Below are 17,997 nucleotides of genomic sequence, written 5' to 3'. Positions count from 1 at the left end.
TAATTAATTTTAAGTTTCAGATTCATCCCCTTGCAGAGAGATTGAATATCAGGGTTGATCCTTTTAGATCCTCTGCAGATTAAAATCCTTAATCTAATTTTGTTTTTAAAAGGAGCGCCATGATAGGTTGACGTATCAAAACAACGCAATATGAGCGCATTTTGCCAGCTGCCTGCTGTCCTCTCCCTCGCCGTCTTGGCTGCTGCGCCCCCGTGTGGCGGGCAGGAGAAGCGCGCTCCGCCAGCGGGTGGTTTAAAAAGCTCGGGCTGAGGAGGAGCCGCTCACAGATCTGAGGAGCTCTGCACCGGGAAAAGTTTACTTCCAAGTACCACAGACCAACCCAAAGGAGGGAGAACCCGCAGAGATGGCAACTCAGGCGGAGCAGCTGCCCCACCTGCACCTGGCCGAGCTCACCGCGGCGCAGTTCATCGACATCTGGAAACATTTTGACACAGACGGTCAGTGAAGGCAGCTGCTAATCAGTTAGAGCAATTAGGACATATTTGATTCGTATTGTTTTACGTAGTGAATTGTTAAATTACAGTCTTTAACGGCAACATTACTAATAGATTAAAAAACAGAATGAGTTTGAAGTTGATGCTACGTAGCATAAATGTGAATCTATTGCAAATCATGCAACGTATTCATTTTTTATGAGGTTCTCGTTTGGTAACTTTGTTACTTCATTTATTTCAATGTTTAAAAGATAATAAAGTGCAAGTAAAAAAAACCCCCGAAGGTGCAAGAAAAATGGAAAGTGGAATAAAGATGACGGAGGGGCTCGCAGAAGGGTTGGATAAATGCTGAAAGATGAAAAGAAAGGAGGGAGAGAAAAGGATGCAGGAGGAGGAGAGAAAGCGAAAAATAGAGGCAGAGACGTTGGAGGACATAAGAGTGAAACAGCTTTTTTTTTTTTTTAAATCTATGACTGAATCTTTTTGAACCTAGGAGCTTACTGGATATGAACTGGTGTATGATAACTGGATTGTACTTTTAATAATAATAGTACTTATTATGTGAACAAGGAAAGCCACTTGCTTTTAATTTACAGTGGAAGATCACTATTTATGAGTCAACAGTACAAAGATGCAGTTTTGGTTTTGCTGTATTAAATTCACAAACACAAGAACAATTTATTCAATTTATTCAAGCCTTTATGAACAGAGAAAAATAAATATATGCATAATTTTTTGTGCGTGCGTTCTTAGAAGTGGAGACAGGGATGGATTTATATATTTATTGATAGTGTAGCTTTATTTATTTATTTACATGCTTTATGTTTTGTCTTGGTGTCTGGCTTAGATTTTCTGCCTTCACTCCTGGTTCTAGTATTACCAAGGTGACATATTAACTAGTTAAAGTCATAAATTGGTAGAGGTATTTATTTTTTTTAAATGTGCACTAGATTTCTCTAGGTCTGAAAAAGCATATTCTAACATATCAAATCAGCTGATTTAAGTTGAAAACGTCAATTTACGACCTATCAGGTTTATTTTATGAAGTCCAAGTGAGGATTAAGGTTTTCTCTTTTTACAGATGTAATTTTCAACATACCTGAATCAAAACCTTGTTGTTCTGTCTTAGTTTTGTGTTGGAAACTACGACTGGGTGTCCCACTGAAATGGTTCTGGAAGCCTCCCTGATTATGACAATAACGACCACAGCAGCCAAACCATCAAATCAGTGGACTTGATTCAGAAATTCAACCAAAAATCTAAATGCAAAATGAGAAATTCTCATACAAAGTGGTGCGTTTGTTCTTTCCTGACTACATGCAGCGTATTTATTCACCTGAGTGACTGCAGAGCTCCACCATTGTTTCTCTCTGCCTCTGTGAGTCATTCCAGCTTAACCGATTTCCATGTAGCAACTTCAGTAAGGATTATTCTGGATGCCATTGAGAAGATCCCGTGACCTTTACCGTTAAGCCCTTTTCAAACTGGTCCATATAAGCTCAAAAGATTTTCTCATCAAATGACATGGCCTGATGGCATTGAAGTACATATTCCACATTGGCACCATAAAGAACTGCTTATGTTCTGGTTTATCCCAGTATTCCTACTGGTTTGTCTCGACCATTGTGCAAATTTTAAGAAAAGGACTGACAACAGTCAGGATTACTGAACATTTTTTATGCTAATATCAGTAAGTTCCCAGTCCATTACTTACAGTTTAAAAGCAGAAATATTTATTTTTAATTGGCTAGACATTATAACAAAAGCCAGGCTTAACAGATGGATGGATGGATGGATGGATGGATGGATGGATGGATGGATGGATGGGTGGATGGATGGGTGGATGGATGGATGGATGGATGGATGGATGGATGGATGGATGGGTGGGTGGATGGTGCCATGAATTGATAGATTTTTGGTTGGATGGGTTTATGGATGGATGGATGGGCAAAATGATGGATGGATAGATGGATGGATAGAGGAATGGATGAAGGATGGAGTTAGTTTTGGGTGGTCTTATGAATGGATGGATGGACAGACATTCGGGATGATGGATGTATGGATGAATGGAAGGATGGACTGATGGATGGATAGATAGATGGTTGGTTGGATGGGTGATGGATGGATGTTTGGTTTAATGGATGGTTGGATGGTTGGATAGATGGATCGATGGATGGACTGATGGATGGATAGATGGATGTTTGGATGGATGGATGGATGGATGTCTGTGGCTACTATCCACTAGGTTGCTATCATCAGTGTGTGAATTGAAATGACTGTTTCTTTGAGTGTCCTACTAACCCCTCTATATAAGTCTGATGTAATTTTATTTCATGGATGGATAAATTTATGGTTGGATGAATTTATGGTTGGATGGTCTGATGGATGGATGGATGGATGGATGGATGGACAGATGAATGGATTGATGGATGATGGATGAATTTATGGATTTATGGCTTCCTCCACTGGTTAACCATGGCGTTTCTAACCATGGTGTCTCTGACCTCCTTGGATAATCAGATCTTAATGGAACTGTCCTGAGAAAACTTACAGCTGTGTTCTTCCATGATGTTAAAACCTGAACAGGAATTCAACCCACTTATTTGGAGACATTTTGTTCATAGTTAATGAATGCTCTGATAGATAAACATCAGAGCATTCGGCATAAATTCACCGATGTTTACGCTGTGGGAATTTAAAGGGTATGTCAGTGAATGAATAAAAGAAAAGAAGTTCAAAGCGATACCTGACCTTTAAAGCGAATCTCTCAAAATCTGAAACATATTTTAATCTCACAAATGAGTTGCGTCTTAGCGGCTGAAACAAATCCTGCGGCATTATTTCATGCGGCAATGAAACACTCAGTCTGCCACATGAGCCTTCATGTCATTTTCTGCCATTATGTGCTGGACAGCTGACATGGTCCCGCGGTGCCGTTGAGCAATCAGAAGTTGAGCCGGGTTTGAAAATGTTATGGAGAGGAAAGGGACTTCATCTGCTCAGTGTGCAGTGGTGCGCTCCATGTGACAGCTGAGAGTTAGATCCCAGCTAAACTCTGGCACTAACCACCAATGAACTGAGAACACAGCCATTTCTCTGGGATTCTGGATAAACACGCTTTATCAGATTTATCACAGATAATTAGTTCTTTTTCAAACGTATAGAAGTACAACCAAAGACAAATCAAATGTGTTCATTTATTTTGGGATAAACAGAATCTAAAAGTCTGCAAAATTCCCCTTTTGCACGTTTTTATGCTTCTATTTGCATCAATAAGTTAATGATTTTTTGGAATATGACCTGTTTCAAAAACCTCTTGATTAATTCCCATCAATGGGGACTGCACCGTTACCTAGCAACCCCAGCAAAGCCCCGCCTGTTAGAGATTTTTTGGTATTATCATTTTATTATTACTTTAGTTCACATTCAGCCTATAGATCATTGTGATTTTCTGTTTAAAGTGTTCTCTTCCTTAACTGACCTGGAGGTCACTACTGTCTGTTCAATTTCATGAGAAATAGTTAACACTGAGTTTCTCAGACCTTAAATCCTTTTGCAAGAACACCTCCTAATTTAGTAACTACCTGTGAACAGTCGTATTTTGTTTTATTGACAGTACTGACCGAGATTTGAACCGGGCTCAGACCTTTGATCAGATATCACATCTGGAACTGGGTTGTTAGATGTTTGGGTTAGAAGGTTTACGACCTCTGTTGTTTTTCCTGACTGCCCCCTTGCCTGTTTTTCTTTGACAATAAAAACAGGAGCTCATGCGGAAGCAGATCAGAACGCTCTGTGAATTGCTCGGAGGAGCAGTTGACAGAGACTTCTCCTTTTGCAAAAGCTTGATATAAAATTCATACACGTTGTCTGTGGTTCTTTCTTTTATGTAGGTTCGAAAGGAAAAATACCTATCACCGCCTGTCACCTAGCAACCCAAGCAGAGTTCCATCACATTTAATCAGCTGTTTTTTTCTACTCTATATATTGTACAATGGCTGCTGGAAAAGACAAAAGTGTTGTTGTTGACCTGACATCCAGAAACTGCTAGCTGCATTCTTGTTGGTGGCACAGGAGGCACCACTTCTGCTTTTCAAAGATGTAAAGCTGTATGATTGCACAATTATTTGCAGCCATTTACACAGGCGAATGGCTGTGTAAATGGCCATTCGCCATTTACGCAACGGATATTAGCAGGTTAACACAGAAATAACTAAAAAAGTAAAAATACTGTTATGCAGTAATTCTGTTTTTTAAATAAGTTCTTGATTTAGAAAATATTTCCCAGTGTCCTCTTTGTTGTTGTTGATAAATTTCTAGTTGGATGAATGAATAATGACATGAAAAACATGATACTGAATTAAAAACCAGCAGTATATATAAATGCTGGTTCATCTTTGTTATGTTTTCTGTGCTGTTTTTTTTTTTTTTTGTTTCCGCTCTGGTTTGTCTGAAACACCAGTTCACATGCGCACAGCCGGTGGCACCAATCAGATGTACCGCGCAAACAGAGCTGGGGGGAAGGGGGTAGAAACGATAAAAAAGAAACGAGTGGATAAGAGATTAAAAGATGAATAAGTCATGGGACACGTCCCTGCATTTAGTTCAGTATGTTTATGATTTCCTTTGAACTGGGACAACAGTTTATCTACGTCTCCTGTTAAATATTGAATTGCACTAAAACCCCTTTCCCGTGTTTAGACTGGTGACAGGTGGGACTCGCTCTAATGATTAAAAATGACCACAGAACGTCCTGTATAACCTGTGACCTCAAGACAAACTAAATGATTTTCTAAAATGCGGCCATTGTAAGTGGTGCAATGCAGAGTGAGGGACAGGACGCTCCAGTAAGCATCAGTCTGATTGCCCTTTTAGGCAAGAAGATGCTCATTATTCTGCTTACACTCCAATGCCACTTCACTCTGGTGGAGTTTGTTTGTCCCAGCTGGAGCTCACTTACGGATAAATCCACTTTACAACTGGACATGGATATGTAAATTAGAATATTTTATCCATTTGATCAGTTAACAAAACTCAATTTTAAATAATTGAAGATTGTTTAGATGTATGGTAATCTTTTTTTTTTCTGCAGTTGTGGAGCTCTGGGATTCACTTTAGGCATTACTTGGCATTACCAAACTAATCAAATGTCAGAAATAATGACTTAAACACAGCTTTAACTAGGAGTGTACTCCAAATTAGTTTATAAACTGATTATTTCTGTTTAATCACAGAGGACTTGAAGCTGGACCAGTACTCAAGGTTTGGGAACTGCTTCAAAACTTAAAGACCCTCAGTGGTTATTAAACTTTAATCAAACTTCTGAACGGTCAACAAAGCTTAAAGTGACTTAAAAGCATCGTGACGTCAGTTGTGCCAAACTAATTTCGCTCCTCTGGTGCTCTGAAGGAAACGGCTACATAGAGGGGAAGGAGCTGGAGGGCTTCTTCACAGAGCTGGAGACTGCGAGGCGAGGAGCCGGTGTGGTGGGTGTTTTTCTCATCTGTCATAATCCTGCTAACACTCTGCAGGTGAAACTAATGTAGTGTCAATGTCACACCTATTGCATCAATTATTTTTATTTGCTAACCAGAATGAAAATGTACTTTTTAAACTCTGCTTCATGTCAGAAGTTTGTTGTTTATTGCATTTTAATTTGTGTAGTTTGGGTCAGATAGTTTCAATAGTTCTTCTTGAAGCTTCTCAATATTTTGTTGTAATTTTGACCCATTTTTCCTGACTGAAATGGTGTTTTCGCTTGCATAAACTTTTCATCTCTGCAGACAAATTCTTTATGGGGCTGAGATAAGGGCCACTCAAAACATGGATGTTGTTGCTCCTGAATGACTTCGTAGTATGCTTAGAGTCATTGTATAGACATACTTGTCCCCCAGCTTTAAGTAAGTTGCTTCAATTATTAAATTTTTATAAAGCGCACCAGTCTCTCTGGCAACATAATACAGCTACCTACTTCACAGTTACGATTTCATACTCAAATTTCTGAACGTCTCTCTTCTTCTCTAAATGTAACAATGCTTGTTATTAATGCCAAATACTTCAATTTTAGTTTCATCACACAGGACATAGCTCTGAAAATTAAGGTTTTTGCCCCTATGTGAACTGCAAACATTAATTTGATTTTATATGTTTGTTTTGGAGAAATGGCCTCTTCCTGTCTGATTGGCTTTATAGCTTGTGTTTGTACAGAGGCTGTTTTACCAGCTTCAGTCAGCATTTTCACCGGGCCTAGTGCTTTGGTTCCTGGGCTGATGGCCACATTTCACAACAAAACATGTTAATTAGCTGCTCAACAGTAGCAACATCAACTTGTTTGAAGAGATAGTAATCTTAGTGTAAACTGAAGACAAACAGCTTCAGTTTACTATCACTAATGTTGTTATTGTTTTATTATTTATTTATTTGTTTTTTAATAGTAGTAATGTTATTTTAACATTATCTTATTTTTTCCTCTATACAAACACTACAAATACCCAAGTACTACACTGGACTCTTTTTCTATTTTTCCCTCTTTTCTTTTGTATTTTTGCCTTTGTTATGCACCCATTTCCAACACTTGTATTTTTGATTTATAATATCACAAAGAAAATATAACTCCAACTCCACTAGGGACGAGAATATACAGAAAATGGATGGAAATAAAATATAGCAATGGCCTCATCAAATGGTTTAAAGAGATAATAATCTTAGTGTTTTCATTGTTCTCCCTAATGAAATTAATAAAAATGTCTAAAAAAAAAATCCCCCCCTCGTTATTCTGGTATTTAGCAAATATAAATAATTTTGATAAGCCTAACTGATCTACAACAGAAGAAGTTTCATCTGATTAATGTCAAACAGCAAAAAAAGACAAGATTTTTTTTGTACAATGTAGGGAAATTTTTATTTAAGATGCATACATTTATTGTTATTAGTGCTGAAGTTTGGTTTTATACATGCAAAGCCAAAATATGAGCAAACTGAAAAACGTTTTCATGTCATTGCAGGATCCCTCACACGCTTTGTTCAAGGAGAAGTTGAAGGAGTTCATGGCAAATTTTGACAAGAACTCTGATGGTAGAATTGAGATGTCTGAGGTGAGACCAGATAATTTACTCCTGTTTCTTTTTCTTAACAAGTCTTTTTATCCTCCCAGCAAACAGTAGCTTTTTAAGTAAACGCATCAATTTGTTCTTGTGCAGCTGGTCCAGATTCTGCCGACGGAGGAAAACTTCCTGATCTGTTTCAGAGAGTTTGTGAGATCCAGTGCTGAATTCATGGATGTAAGTTGGTACATTTTCACATCCGTGTCCCTCGCCTTGAATGTTGAAAACTGTTCCTACGTAACTCCTTACAGTAGATGTGCTCAGTCAACCTTTTCATGTTCAGTGACTGTAAGAATTAGCCATGTTTGTTCTCAGTTGAGGTCTTCTGTTTTCTGAGTTTGTTCACTGAATATCTGATAAACCTTACTGAACTGTGAAATTTCCTCACAAGCGCCTCCAGCGAGCTTCGCCTTGACAGCCTGTCCTGTGGGACGCGCGTTCAGCTGCCTCATGTTTCCTTCAGTTTCCGTGCCAAGTTGGGGCGTCTGTTTTAATGTTGTGGCATTTCAGGAAGGACTGCCGCAGCATTCATCTGGACGCTTGTTTTCTGGGTCAAACATTCACAAATGTTTAATGTTTAAAACCCTCAGCTTGAAGAAAACATCTAAAAGTATTATTTTTGCTTAATTCAAAATAAGTATTTCAGCGTTGACGCTGATGAAAATGCAGCATTTTTTGCCGACTTTGCTTTTTTTCCTCAGCTGTTGTTTGATGCTAAAGTAATCTGAGGGAAAACGGAGAGCCATCAAACATAAGCTGCGCTGTGACTGAACATGCACTCCACAAAAAAAACACACACATATACACACTTCACTTATTTCCTTTTAGGAGGATTTTATGGTGGGATGTTCAGGCTGTTCCGTGTATTAAAGCTATTCTCAGAAAAGCCATACATTATGGATGTTCTGCAGCTTTTCGTGGAGGGGAGGGAGTCAGAGAGTGCTGCAAGCGTTTTAGGTATCCATCTTTTGACAAATTCTATATTAACACAAAGTCAGGCAATACGTGTGTTTGGCTGTACTCCAGTTTGAATAGATGTTTATGTTTTTTTAGTTGTTACTGAGATGTTCTCTAAAAACATGAAATCTTCTCCTGCAGGCTTGGCGGAGATATGACACTGATCGTAGCGGATACATCGAGTCCAATGAGCTCAAGGTAACACAACAAGCTTCTAATACAGCATTTGGAGCACTTTGTGCATTTGTTAGATAAAAACCATTAAATGTCCTCAGGATATTTTAAAGTATATTTTGCAATGACAGCAAAGAGTTCAGAATAATAGTGCGGGCTTTGGCAGGCTTGTCCAAATCTTCTGTCGCGAATCTTAAAAACATGCTTTGTTCAGCAGTGGAGTCTTGTGCAGTCAGTGTACATAGAGGCCATTGTGGTTAAGTCTTATTGATTTAAAGGCAGACAGGTAGAAATGTTTTCATGTGGTTTACAAAAGTAAAATAATATTGAATTGCAAAGCAAACTATGGAGGGAACGCAACATAGAGTGATTAAATATGCTGAGTTTAGAATAGAATATACTTTATTGATCCCCAAGGGAAAATTGTTTATTCCCTGACAAGCTGCTCCATCTAAGGTGTTGAATATTAATAATACAAATATAAACATAAGAGATAAAAGTTTATAAAATATGTACAACTCTGGTAAAAACTAGAGCCCACTGCACTGAAAACCTCCTGGTTTTTCCACCAAATATTGATTTTTAACTCTTCCTGAGTTAAAACATTAGTATCATTGTTTCTAAAGGAATATAAATTTGTTTTCTTTGCATTATTTGAGGTCTGAAAGCATTGCATATTTTTTTTTTTTTTTTTTTTTTTTACCCATTTCTCATATTCTGCAAATAAATACTACATTTGTGCTTGGCATATTGGAGACGTAGAATAAAAGAACAAAGTTCATTTTGCTCAAACATATAAATATAAAAAGGTAAAATCAGAGAAACTGATCATTTTAAGTGGTCTCTTAATTTTTTTCCAGAGCTGTATATACACCTAAAAGTGATTGAAGTTATTCAGTATGACTGAATATAAATAAATAAATAGATAAATAAATAACAAGCATGCACATGGATCTAAAATTATCTATAAATGAGTACAGAGAAAATTGGATTTAAGTGACTCAGATTTGGGCAGTAAATGCAGTGAGAATGATTAGTAGAGCCTGAAACAGGTGACAGTAATTAAATGGATGCACTGCAGCTGTGTGAGGAGCAAAACTGAGGAAAAATTACTTTTAAACACAGAATAAATACACCATAAAAGAATCAGGATCATCGAAGCATAATAAATCTGATCAACCACAGAAGATAATCAAAATGCAAAAAACTACTAATGAACAAATATACAAGAAAAACTGATTAACTAAACTCAAAGTTCTGTAGATATGGACAGATTTATCCAGAAAATTCATGGCAGTGATGGGTTCTCATCTTTTTGCATGCGTATTAGATTGTCATGCTGTTGGTGTAAATGCTAATAGATATTTCACACTCCTCTACTTTTGAAAATAAAGAATACTTCCTACATTTCATTTCCTCTGATTTCCACCATGATTGCAGTCAGATGAAAACGTTTAAAGTCCTGTCATCGTTGGTTTCTTTCTCATCTCAGGGTTTCCTGTCGGACCTGCTGAAGAAGGCCAACAGAGACTATGATGACAAGAAGCTCAACGAGTACACACAGACAATCGTGAGAGATAAAATGTTTAGATAACAAGCATTACAGGCCTCTCAAAATACAATATATACTGTATATATACATATAAAAATCATAAACACATATCAATCATGCTGCTGTGTTCTGATAAACATCAAAGCTTCAGATTCAGCCACACAAGTTGAAGTCTGAAAATACATTTTTTAAGATCTTGACCTTTTGCCCATTGATGATGCCATATTCATAAGTTACAGCTAACTGCTGGTCATATGCATAATGAAGCATTATGTGGAGGCTTAAATATTAATCACATTTGCTGCACATAGCGCACCTGCACTGCGGAGACGTTGCTTTCTTTGCCACCAGGGTCAGTCGGCCATCTGTGAGCTGAGCACACCCGACCGCTTCAGTGGACAAATGATAAATGTTTGCAACATTTCCCCTAAACTTCCTCTGATGAATTCCCTTTTAATTTTATTTTTCTGTAGCTAAGGATGTTTGACCTGAATGGTGACGGTAAGCTGGGCCTCTCTGAGATGGCGAGGTGAGCGTCACTTCTCGGTTTTATTTGCTCTTCTTTCTGAAAGTTGCTCTTCAGATCAACACTGGCGGGTTTATGTTTTTCACCACAGGCTTCTGCCGGTCCAGGAGAACTTCCTGCTCAAATTTCAGGTGAGATTACGCCGTCAAAAAACAAAAAACATCAACTTTCAAGTACTTTCTTTTTAAAATACAGTCCATCGCAAGAGTGTTTATTTAAAACCTTTGAACTTTTTCACGTCTAGTTATATTACAGCCACAAACATCGATATAATTTATCGGGATTTTATGAGTAAGCAAATGGTTTCAAATGTTTTTACAAATAAAATTCTGAAAAGTGTGTTGTGTATATGGATTTAGACATCTTTTACTCTGATACCCCTAAATTAAATCCAGTCCTTCAGAGGTCAGTTAACTGGTAAACAGAGATAAATGTGTAATTTGATCTCATTATATTGTTAATCTTCCAACAGGACAGAAACTGTAATCAAGCAGCCCTCCTGCTTTAAACACATTTGATTTAAATGTATTTTAAATCAAAATACATTCATGCATTAAAATGCTAAAGACTACGACTTCGTAATCTGATGGCTCTTAGTAACTTTGGCTAAAAAATGTACAGAACCAACTAATGTTAATAAATAAATATAACAGGTTTAGCAGTATTTTATTAATAATTGCATCCAATTTTCACAACAGTCTTTTTTTTTAGATCCATTCTTGTCAGCAGGATGGAAACTCTGTGCTTTTATGGTTTAGATCATTTTCCACAAATATCAACATCATAGAAAATGCATCATTCCTCTTTTTTTTTTTTTTTTTTTTTACAAAAGTTTGACTTTTATTTACTTTTTAACCTGAAAATATAAATTATTTTATATAAAACAAATATTCTACAGTGCGTATTTGTAAAAGCTTATGTAACATTTGCAGCGCTGAAGTTTTATTTAGCTGGATTGAGAGCAAAAACCGGTTCTGTGGTTTGTGAAGGTTGCAGAGTACTGGCCTAGTCGAAGTCCAGCCCAGAATCCTAAATATAGGGACAGTATTGACCCAAGGACAAAACAAATGCAGGCCACACTTTTCAGATTTTTACTTATAAACATTTTGAAAAAAAAAATTTTTTCTTTCACATTTCAGTTTTGTCATCATTGGTTGGTCTCATAAAATCCCAATTAAAAATATTAAAGTTTGTGATGGAAAGAAATTAAAAAGTACAATGTTCATTCCTTCAAGGATTCGCAATTATAATGTTTTTTTTTTTCCTGTATCATTGAAAAGAAGATTTCATTTTCTTTAAGATAGTTTTATTTTTAAAATCACTGTCAATGTCTTTTAGCTGGCTTTCTTTTTGTCTCTTTTGTTTACCTTTAAACTAAAAGTCATGAAAACAGTCTAGCGCACAACTCCACAATCCTTAATCATAGATGTTTAATTATTAGCCGGATGCAGAAGGCCTTTATTCACGTTTTGGTTTATTTTCTGTCCATTTTGGCTTCAGCTTTATTTTTTTTCTTGTTATTTTTACTCATCTTCTTAAGATCCCACATTTTTAGATTGGCATTGCTTTACTTTTTGAGTCTTGCCAAAAGGCACATCACACTATAGACACAAATAGATTAAAGTGTAGTGCTTTTTGGCAACTGCCTCCACACTGGCAGCAGTAAAACCTGATTAATGAGTCAGAAAATGAGTTGAGGAAAATTGTTTAAAATACATGCAGTCATCCCAAAGGTAAGTAGAGAATAAATTGCAAAAGTCAAGGAAACGCAACACAGAAAAAAGCCGCATGCTTTTTAAATCTCTGTCTTTTCCTGCCACCATGTCAGTCTTCAGTTGTTCCGGTTAAGTAAGCCGCAGCCAGTTTGTTTGGCCACGCTGCATGCACATTTTGTCCAACCTCAGCATTTCATGCATGGCACAAATCCTGCTTCACAGTGGCCACTGGAGATTAAACCAGGTGGAGACACAAAGTGGAAAACCACCGTCAAGCTTTCATGTTGTGAATGTAGAACTCTGTAATCCGCTGGCTTTGACTTTGTGATTTTATCTGCCGTGTTTCTGAAATAAGAGTTTAAACTTCAGCCCTCCTTGCTGCATGCTAGTCTGATTTAAACTGCTTAGAGTAGCTGGCCCTAAACACTGCATGCAGAGCCAAATAATTATCGAAATGGAGGCAGTGAGTTTTTATGGGTGTAAACCAGTGATTGGTGAGGAACTGGCTTCCCTGAATGCACTTCACTGATGTAGACTAATCTTTTAGATTACAGTAATGGAGATTATCATCCCAAGGACCACAAGCATGCAACTTGTTTGACACCTGGTGTTATTTAGTGCAGGTGGAGCTCTGTCTGTCAGGAAGCTGCTCTGTGTTGAAAGTAAAAAGTTGACGTCGATCAGGATCGTCCTGGTTGCCTATTTCAATCAGTCAATCAATCAATCAAATTTTATTTGTATGTCACATGTCAGCAACAAGGCATTTCAAAGTACTACAGGGAGCCAGTGTAGGGACTTTAAAACTGGTGTGATGTGTTCTAACTTCCTGGCTTTAGTCAGAATGCGAGCAGCAGCGTTCTGGATCAGCTTCAGCTGGAGGATTGATTTTTTTTTAGGCAGACATGTGAAGACATTGGTGCAGTAATCAGTGTGACTAAACGCATGGATGAGTTTCTCCAGATATTGCTGAGACATTAGTCTGCTAATCCTGGAAAGGAATAGAAAATTGTAAAAATGGTGGAAGACCTGGATATTTTGAATCTAATTTTATTTTGGGAAGCAGAAACCAGCTTGTAGCTGTCAGCTCCTGGTAAAAGTAACACAAATAAATATTTTCTGGTGAACATCATCTGCTTGCACTGAAAATAAAGAAATGGCTCATATTCTAATAATAAATATGAAGTTTACCTCCAGAGTTAATTGGGATTCCTGATTTTGTCAATCCTGCTTCCTTATTTTTTTAAACTCCGATCATTCTATAAAACTGATAAATGCCCAATTTAGATTTTTATGTGACCAGCAGAGCTTCTACTTACTTTCACTTTTTTCTTGTGTAATTTCTCTGGCCATATAGCCTTTAATCAAGCATTACTGGGAGAAATAGCTTAAACTGAGCACCTCCAACACATTTGTGTCTTTGAATTTGGATTCTTCAACCATCTTGTTTGTTCCCATTAAATGTGCTGGACTGTGAGAGCAGATCAACAATTTCTCTTGACAGAGGATTAGTCAGTCTGATGAGGATTAACTCAACTCTAGTCCCAGTTATCATAATCTGCACGGATTAATATCTGTGGTAGATCTGGGGCTTTTACCGCTCTCGAGAAATATGCATTGGTTTCTAATTATTCTGTCTTCTCTGTCTTTGTGTGACATTACAGGGCATCAGACTCACCGTTAAGGAGTTTGACTCTCTCTTCACTTTCTATGACAAGGTGAAAAACGTGTTTCTGAACATAAATACGGACGATAATAAAATCAGTACTTTTTGTTGATTGTGGAGGCTGATCGCTGACCAGACATGTTTACGATGGACATCTGTCCACTCTCTGCTTGTTGCTGCATGATGGGGGTTGTGGAAACACAAACGATCAGGCCATATGGATTTATTCTCCAGGGAACTTCATTTCAGTCTGTCTAATGTATATTTGATGAAAGTACATCGCTATCAGTCTTATTTTCACATTTCTAAAGTTGATTTATGCACATTTTGTGTTATAAAGTGGCATATTTCACCTATTTCAAAGACTAAGGCATTCTTTCATATAGATTGAATAGATGTTCAGTTTTAGCAATTATCTATGAGTTTAAATTCCAATTAAAAAACAAGTAAATCACTAAAGTTTATATATATAATAATTAGGCATGTCACAATAAATTGCCTCTGGCAGAAATTATTGCGATTATTGATAGTATTGTTGTCTTGAATCCATTTTCAGTTAATATAATAATGCATATCAATGCTACTTCAATGATCTTTAATTTTGTACAGAACACTTCATGCTGCAACTGGAAGAGATTTTAAATATCCAAAATAAAACACAACAACCAAAAACAACAAGTTAAGAGGAAATAAAAACCACACACAATCAAAATTATGATAAAATAATTTATGAACTCTCTAAACAAAATTCCCTTTCAAAAAAAATGTAATCAAAATGAAAATTATTGAGCTAATTTTAATTGATTAATTGCTTATTGTGACAGGCTTAATGATAATCTATACGACTTAAAATTCTTAAATATAATGAAATAGACAATTGGGTAAATTCATATTTACTACTACTTAAATGAATTAGTAATTGCCTAAAAAAATAAAACATAAACTCTAGAAAGAATATTTGAATTAGTAATAACTGAGTATATAATTACTCCTTTACTAGATGGTGGTAAAATTTTAACATTAACTACTCAATAAATCAAATTTAAAACAAATGTTATCTCTGTCATTCCCTGCTAAAAATATCAGACTTGTCATGTCACCAAGAGTATTGAGGGTGAAGAGTGCCAAGTCACAATACATAAATAACTTATGAAGTAAATATTTAAATGCAACATTAATTTTTTAAAACTAGAAATAAATACAGAAGTAATATATTTAATATATGATCACTTAAACATGCCTCAATTAAATTATTTATAAGTTATAAAAGAGGCGAAAGCGAGTCCTAAGCTTGTGGTTTGGGTTTTGTTGTCATAGCAACTCCATAGCAACCGCCGATCAAGACAGCTGGCAGTTAGAGCGACGTTGTATGAGAGCTATATATTGAGGGATTATTTGTTTGCCAACACAGCGGATGACTGCAACTGCTACAACTGCTTATCACAGCGTGATGAAATAAGTTATGATACCAAACTGACATTAGTGTTAATGCCCCAAACTTCAGTGGCTGGACATTATTTGCTACATTAAAGTAATTTTCCATGTACAGATCAGGTCTCAATGAGATGCGTTGGGTAAGGAATAGGATATTCCTGCAACTGAAATTTTTCATTATAAAAATAGAATTTGCATTTAGTGCACAAATGGCAAATAAAAGGATAATTTCTTCCATTTCTGGTCATGATTATCAGAAAAATGAGCACGTGGCTGCAGGCGTCAGGGCAGGCGGTAAACTAAGCCATCAGAAATCAGAAGTGTAGCAGCAGACTGAACAGGAGGCAGAGACGCTGTACTAAAAATAAAACCTATCTGCAGATACCGCAGAGCTGCGTGCGAAGAGAGGTGATCTGCACTGGTTGTTAGTTGTAGATCATTTTATTAGCCTAATTGTAAATAGCTTAAATAATTAGAATATTGTGTTCATGCTTGCTTTCTGCAGGCGACATGCGCAGGCGACATATTGATGTAGTGTGACGTTGACTGATTATTCCTCTATAGACCCTGACATCTGATTGGCTGCTCAAACAGGAAGTCAAGACAACTTCTTTAAAGTTTGCTATGATTCTGGGTCAATACTTTCTTTGGGAGTGTGAAAATAACTCTGTAAATTGCTGTAATTTGTTTACTACAAACTCTGTAAACTCTTGTAATGTGGCACTTTTCACTCTCCATACATAAGGTCCATATTTGTACATGTTCCGTGTTCCTCGTTAGGCTAAAATCCACATGACAGCAGCGGGTTTGGGATGATTTCATATATGTGAAGCTGAAAGGAACGTCTTTTTTCGATGATGTCCTCTTCTCTCTCTGATCAGGACGGTAATGGCTACATTGATGAGCAGGAGCTGGATGCTCTGCTGAAGGACCTCTGTGACAAGAACAAAATGGTAATGAATACTTCACCTATTGATTGACACGTCCATCCCTCTTCTGAAGGCCAGATATAGCAGGGAGATGGAGCTGCAGCCTCAGACAGTGTGATTCTCTCTGGTTGTGTCGTTTCTGGCAGGACTTGGACTCAACCGGGCTGGTGGACTACAAAAAGAGCATCATGGCTCTGGCTGACGGAGGGAAACTGTACCGCACTGAGATGGAGATCGTCCTGTGCCGGGACTCCACGCTGTGACCTGCCTGCCTCCTGCCTCCTGCCTGCCTTCCTGGGACCCTCCTGTCTTCCTGCACTGCTTCCTCCTTCCTACCTCTCAATGTAGCCTGGTGCATGTGTGACCAGAAACAGAACGCCTGAAAGCACAGAAAATACCCGCTGACTTTCTTTTCTTCATCAAAGTAAAGCTGTTTATTGAGATTTAAATGGCAAGTGAAGAATCTTGTGTATTATGCATTTGTATTTTTAACTTAATCACATATGTTCCCTGTAGTTATAGAGAAGGAACTCTGTTCTGCGGCATCTCATTGTTTTGTTTGTTTCAGGTTATTTTGTTATAATGTTCTTGTTTTATTTCATGAGGCTGGTACTGTTCTACAGAAATATACAAATGAGAGAATAAATAAATGTAACATAAATCCAGAAGCTGCTGCAGTGAAAGGTTTGTCTGGTGCTGTAAAACACTCACCTCTGTGTCGAGTGTAAAGATTACATCTCCACTACAGATCACCAGGAGGAGAGTTTTTCCCTCTAAGTGCTCCCTCTCTTTCTAATCTCCTGCAGAGAGAAAGTGTGTTGAAGAGGGAGCTTGTGCTGATCCATTTTTTATAGAGTCTCAGAGGAACTCGGCGACTCTTTCCGGACCATTTTGAGAGAAAGTGGGCAAAGAAGGAGCTGGGTGATCAGTTCACACTGCCTTTCACACAAAATGGCCTGCCGTGACACAGCATGAAGAACTACAACCAACCAGTTTTCCACTTTATATCTCGGAAAACAAATCAGAAAAAGACTCATCCGTCTTCGAATGCCAAGACGTCCTTAATATAAACTGAATCTAATGTAGGCCAGATTTTATTTTAAATCTGCTGTTTTTCTCCTGATTTTATCCCTCATATGTGATGGAAACCATGTAGCGTCTATCAATTAATCATCAGCACATATTTAATTAAACGTACTTTTCTCACGCCATTACTGCATCCACGCGCACACGAGCTATATATCCAAAAATATGTAGACGGTAAATGGCCTCACTGAAGTACAGAAGGACACAGTGAAAGAGTAGCAGTAGACCAAGCTGTTAACTGCTGACAACAAGGGAAAAGAGAGTTATATCTGCTCTGATTCCTTCACACACATCAGTCCCACTCAGAGCAGCGGCGAGAGGGAAGCAGATGACTTTACTTTCTGCACAATGCAGTGGAAATTGCTTCTCTCCCCCTTCTTAAATCAAACGCTATGACCTTGTT

The 17,997-nt window shown here is 37.4% G+C and overlaps 1 protein-coding gene across 1 annotated transcript; it reads left to right on the top strand.

Moving 5' to 3' along the window:
- The first annotated feature begins 257 nt into the window (after positions 1-257).
- Positions 258-17,176, top strand: LOC102228863 (calretinin-like). The gene is made up of 11 exons (XM_023331809.1): positions 258-458; positions 5,865-5,941; positions 7,460-7,549; positions 7,655-7,735; positions 8,657-8,713; positions 10,182-10,259; positions 10,715-10,770; positions 10,859-10,898; positions 14,144-14,197; positions 16,461-16,532; positions 16,655-17,176. The coding sequence occupies exons 1-11, from the start codon at positions 365-367 to the stop codon at positions 16,769-16,771; spliced, it is 816 nt and encodes a 271-aa protein (XP_023187577.1). The 5' UTR covers positions 258-364; the 3' UTR covers positions 16,772-17,176.
- The last annotated feature ends 821 nt before the right edge of the window (positions 17,177-17,997 follow it).

Source organism: Xiphophorus maculatus, chromosome 4, assembly GCF_002775205.1.
Source record: "Xiphophorus maculatus strain JP 163 A chromosome 4, X_maculatus-5.0-male, whole genome shotgun sequence".
Classification (NCBI taxonomy): domain Eukaryota; kingdom Metazoa; phylum Chordata; class Actinopteri; order Cyprinodontiformes; family Poeciliidae; genus Xiphophorus; species Xiphophorus maculatus.
Note: the sequence above shows the minus strand (reverse complement) of the source record. Positions and strands in the feature narration are given on the sequence as shown.

Bases quoted from the DNA above. Each gene is read 5' to 3' on its own strand.
- LOC102228863 (XM_023331809.1), top strand. From the start codon at position 365: ATGGCAACTCAGGCGGAGCAGCTGCCCCACCTGCACCTGGCCGAGCTC. The intron at 7,736-8,656 runs GTAAGTTGGTAC...CTTCTCCTGCAG, and splicing joins CCAGTGCTGAATTCATGGAT to GCTTGGCGGAGATATGACAC. The intron at 16,533-16,654 runs GTAATGAATACT...CGTTTCTGGCAG, and splicing joins TCTGTGACAAGAACAAAATG to GACTTGGACTCAACCGGGCT.